Source organism: Trichechus manatus, unplaced genomic scaffold (genome assembly GCF_000243295.1).
Source record: "Trichechus manatus latirostris isolate Lorelei unplaced genomic scaffold, TriManLat1.0 scaffold00004, whole genome shotgun sequence".
Taxonomy (NCBI): Eukaryota; Metazoa; Chordata; class Mammalia; order Sirenia; family Trichechidae; genus Trichechus; species Trichechus manatus.
Window position 1 is genome coordinate 34,539,865 of NW_004443940.1, and position 4,646 is coordinate 34,544,510.

Here is a 4,646-nt window from a genome sequence, read left to right on the forward strand (position 1 = left end):
AGTCACCTAGTGCTGCTACAACAGAAAGACCACAAGTGGATGGCTTTAACAAAGAGAAATTTATTCTCTCACAGTCCAGTAGGCTACAAGTCCGAATCCAGGATGCCGGCTCCAGGGGAAGGCTTTCTCTCTCTGTCGGCTCTGGAGGAAGGTCCTTGTCATCAGTCTTCCCTTGGTCTGGGAACATCTCAGAGCAGGAACCTCATGTCTGGAGGATGCGCTCTGCTCTTGGTGCTGCTCTCTTGGTGGTATGAGGTCCCCCTGTCTCTCGGCTCGCTTCTCTCTTTTATATATCAAAAGAGATTGGCTTAAGACACTATCTAATCTTGTAGATCTCATCAATATAACTGCCACTAATCCATCTTATTACATCATAGTGATAGAGTATACATTACATAGGGAAATCACATCAGATTACACAATGGTAGACAATCAGACAATACTGGATCATGATCTAGCCAAGTTGACAGATATTTTTAGGGGACACAATTCAATCCATGACACCTAGTAAACAGTCTTTATAATAAATTCTCTCTGTTCAAGGTACAGGCTTCTGTCCCCTGGCTGGGCTTTTACAGATCCACCCCCTTCCTCATTTTACCCACGAGGTGACTCTATGGCCATATCATGAATTCAGTGCTGTTTATATGGGTGGCGAAAACGGTTTGCACTTGACAACTCATCAAAGGTTGGCTGTTCAAACCTACTCAGCAGCACCGTGGAAGTAAGGCCTGGTGATCTGCTTCCATAAAAGATTATAGCCAAGAAAACTCTATGGAGCAGTTTTACTCTGAAATACATGGAGGTGCCATGATTCAGAAGCGACTCCACAGCAACGAGTTTGGTTTAAGAGCAGAGAGGTAGTGTCTCAAGCTGGGCTTCTGTCTGGACAAAAGTAACAGTTGCTGCGTTTTTCCAAGGCCGTGCATTGCTGTAGCTGAGCATCCGAGCTTCAGGGGACTTCCTTGGCCTTTCCACACTGGCGGAATTTCCCTCTTGGCACACAGTGAGTCTCCACCTTTGTCTTCAGGTTCCCGCCCTCCTCTCTTCACGAGACGTCAGCTCTAATTCCTTGGCCCTTCTCTTTCAGGGCAGGGTCTCCCTCTGCTCTGGTTTGGCAATATTTTTAATTTCTGAGGAACCCCTGCCTGTCACCAGGCCTCACTTTGGGAAACTGAGTTGTAAGTGAATCCCTCTCATCCCCATCCAGGGAAAACTGTCGTCAATTTAGGAAAAATATTTCTGTTAGGAAGAAATACTCTAGACTCAGACTCGGAAGACCTGGAACAGGTTGTCCTCAGGGCCTTCTAAGCAGCAGAGAAATCGGGGAGACTGTGATATTTCCCTCCTGGGGAAACAAACTACGCTTGTTGAGCCGAGCTCCTGAAGGAAACTTTCCAGTCAACCATCCCCAAAGAGCAAAGGAAGTTTATCTTCACTGGAAAGGCGACAGCTACCGCCCACTGCAGCCCCGCACAAAGTCTGAATTGTCCTCCGGAGATGTGGCAAGACGTCATAGAGACATTTAATCCAGAGTGGACAGCGCTGAAACATCGCCCCTCTGAAAGACACACATGGCACGGCACTGTTCCACTACAGATACAGACGCGACAGGCTCATTTACTCTGACAGAGGTTTCCCCATCATTCTGAGAATTTACTCATGTGAAAAATCTTACAAAAGCATACAGATAAAATCAGCTTTTTATCTCATAAATAATTTTTATTGAAAAGAATAAAATTTGATGAACTCGGGGTGGTCCTTAGAATCCAAGGCGCTGTTTGTTTCTGGTGAATGTGGAGCCCAAGCTGAATCACCTTGCGTCTCCTGTCAGGGGTCAGCTGTGCGTCACTGCGTCTGACACGCAGGCCGTGCACACATGGAGTGGAGCTGTGCCCTCTGACTCTGCAGGGTGGCACTCTGCACCCCGTTCCCCCGGGTCACACCGCTGTGGGTGTACCAGTTCTGTGCAGCTGGATGAATCTGTCTGACCCTTTGCTCGTCGTTACTGAGCCTGTGATCTGAGCAGCATGCAGAACAGGGGTTGAGAACAAGGGCTCTGGAGGCGGATTACCAGTCAAGGCCAATCTCTGTCCATTAGCTGTCTGTCCTTATGCAAGTCACTTCACCTTTGTACACCTATTTCCTCATCTGTAAAACGGGAGAATAGCACGCTTCTCACAGGGCTGCTGAGAAGGCTAAACGAAGCGTCCACAGGAGACAGTCGGCAGGCACTTACTAAATGATAGCGATTATCAGTCCATCACCATCTAGCAGGACTCCTGGGTATTTAAACAGAGACCAACCTTGAAACCTGGATCTCCAGCCACAGCGACCTCTTCCTCCACCTCTCTCCGTCAGGGTGCACCGTACCAGCACTTGAGCATTTCCCGCCTCACGCTGACATGTGGGTGTCCGGTGCCGCAAGACTGCGGCCCCGAGGGGGCAAGGACCAGTCTAATACTCAGCTAGTACTCATGCTCTACCAGGTATATCATTCAGAATGATTTTATTTTTAAGCATTACATACACATTTATAAGCACACACATAAGATACTTTATGTACATGCATTAGGTGGCTCTGTAAGGATGACATGAAGTCCCTTCTACAACTGTAAAGTTGGAAGAAAGACAGATCGATACAGGAGACTAACAGTATACACAGACACACGGAATGGATATAGGTTTTCATATTCAAGAAATTTTCTTGCCCTCTCCTGCCTCTGCTCACCTCCTTCCTGGGTGATAGTGACACCTAGAAGGGCAGAAAACGTTCACCAAGGACAGTGAGTCGAGGTGCAACAGAGAAGGGAAGCAGACACGCAGGCTCCAGGTGTTGGCGAGGGCCTGGCCACAAGCCGGCAGTACCTTCGTCTACCCAGGGCAGAGGTACGCGGTCCCTGAGATGAGTCCGCCACTGCCGTCTTCTCTGTGGGGCACTCAGTCCCCTTGCCTCACAAGAACATCCGCAAGATCCTCGGTTCCTTCCAGCTTCAGGTTCTGAGGGAAGATCACAACGTGTGTGAACTTGGGTATACTGAGAGTACAGCAATCACAGACCAGCTTTGAATCAAGGCAGCAAGCTAGTGACTACGAAGATGATAAAATAATATCAGCAAATGCAATTTGATGAGAAAGCTGATTTCAAATCCTTGCTGATTGCAGGGGTGGGGGCAAGCCTGCTCTGGTTCCTACAATTACCTTTTTCTGTAAAAGGTCCGAGAACTAAGCTATTTGCCTCAAAGGAGCTAAGGGAAGCAGACGGGTCCTGTGTACCACCAGGAACTACGACACATATTTATCAGACCAGCTTGAGCTGAGAGCTGCCAGTGGCTCAGCAGGCCTGGCAGAGCCGGCAGGGCCGTCCTCACGCAGCACCTGGCACCCAAGGCCTTCCCCAGCCCCTCCTCCTCTCTGCCCTGGCACCTCATCCCTTTACAACGGCCACGACAGCTACCCTCTGCCTCCCACCTTTGCTCGGGTTTTTCCGCATCTCTTAACTCTGCCACCACCTCACCCACTCCCACCCCCACCCCATGAATTCTCTTCACTGATCCCAGGCACTGTTTCCCTCAGGACTAAGCAATTCTAAGAAGCCTTCTTGCCTAACTTCACCACAAGCCATCCACCCCCTTGCTTACACGGAGGGGAGAGACCATGTCCCGCACTCAGTCTCCGCTCCACCTTCTCTCTAGCGCACCCTCCTGTACTGCTGACGTGTTCCTGCTGGGGTCCTCCTCAGTATTTTCATTGTAGTCACACCCGATGGCCTTTTCTAAGTTACTCCTAGGCGCCTGGCTAATCCCTTTGGTTGAAAGTACTGCATAAACCACTATTCCAGGTGCCCTAGGAAGCAGCCCACGCCAGACCTAGTAAAAAGCTCCAATGGGTGGACACAAGCAGGAGTGCCCCACGCCTGCCAGACTGACCTACCTTTTCATTGGCTAAATGCAGGAGACAGGCAAAGGCCAGAGGTATGGAGAGGTTCTGAGCCATGAGGGGAGGCAGGCTGTGAAGCAAAGGGGCAGCATTAGCTCGTCTCCACGATTCCAAAAGCAAGGGCTCTCTCATCAAGCATGAACAATCACACGTGCCGTGAGTAAACCGACGAGAAGCAATGAAATATCTCAGGTGCATTTTATAAGCAGGTTTTTTCAGTTTCTTTTTTGGAATTAAAAAAAATCTCTTGTTCCATTCCAGCCACTGGCGTGAAATGTCTTTTTAGAGAAACCAGGTTGGCCTGTATTAACTTATTTACCAATACAGAGAAGAAACAGAAAAAATGTTGAAAGTGTTACATAAAACCGACCATGCAGCAAGTCTTGTGGGAAAGGGACCATCAGACAGCTCAGCCAGGGGGCACCCTTAGCCAGAGCTCGGAGGGACCCATCAGACAGCTCAGCCGGGGCACCCATAGCCGGAGCTGGGAGGGACCCATCAGACAGCTCAGCCAGGGGGCACCCATAGCTGGAGCTGGGAGGGACCCATCAGACAGCTCAGCCAGGGCACCCATAGCTGGAGCTGGGAGGGACCCATCAGACAGCTCAGCCAGGGCACCCTTAGCTGGAGCTGGGAGGGACCCATCAGACAGCTCAGCCAGGGCACCCATAGCTGGAGCTGGGAGGGACCCATCAGGCAGCTCAGCC

General features: G+C 50.1%; 1 protein-coding gene across 1 annotated transcript in view; it reads right to left on the reverse strand.

Moving 5' to 3' along the window:
• Positions 1-2,878: 2,878 nt before the first annotated feature.
• NCAPH (non-SMC condensin I complex subunit H) overlaps positions 2,879-4,646 on the reverse strand; it is a 22,085-nt gene continuing 20,317 nt past the window's right edge. The window contains exons 16-17 of the mRNA XM_004369341.2: positions 3,934-4,009; positions 2,879-3,000 (exon numbers count right to left, since the gene is read on the reverse strand). Coding sequence (XP_004369398.2) covers positions 2,941-3,000; positions 3,934-4,009 — 136 coding nt within the window. The 3' untranslated portion in view covers positions 2,879-2,940. The remainder of the gene's footprint in view (positions 3,001-3,933; positions 4,010-4,646) is intronic.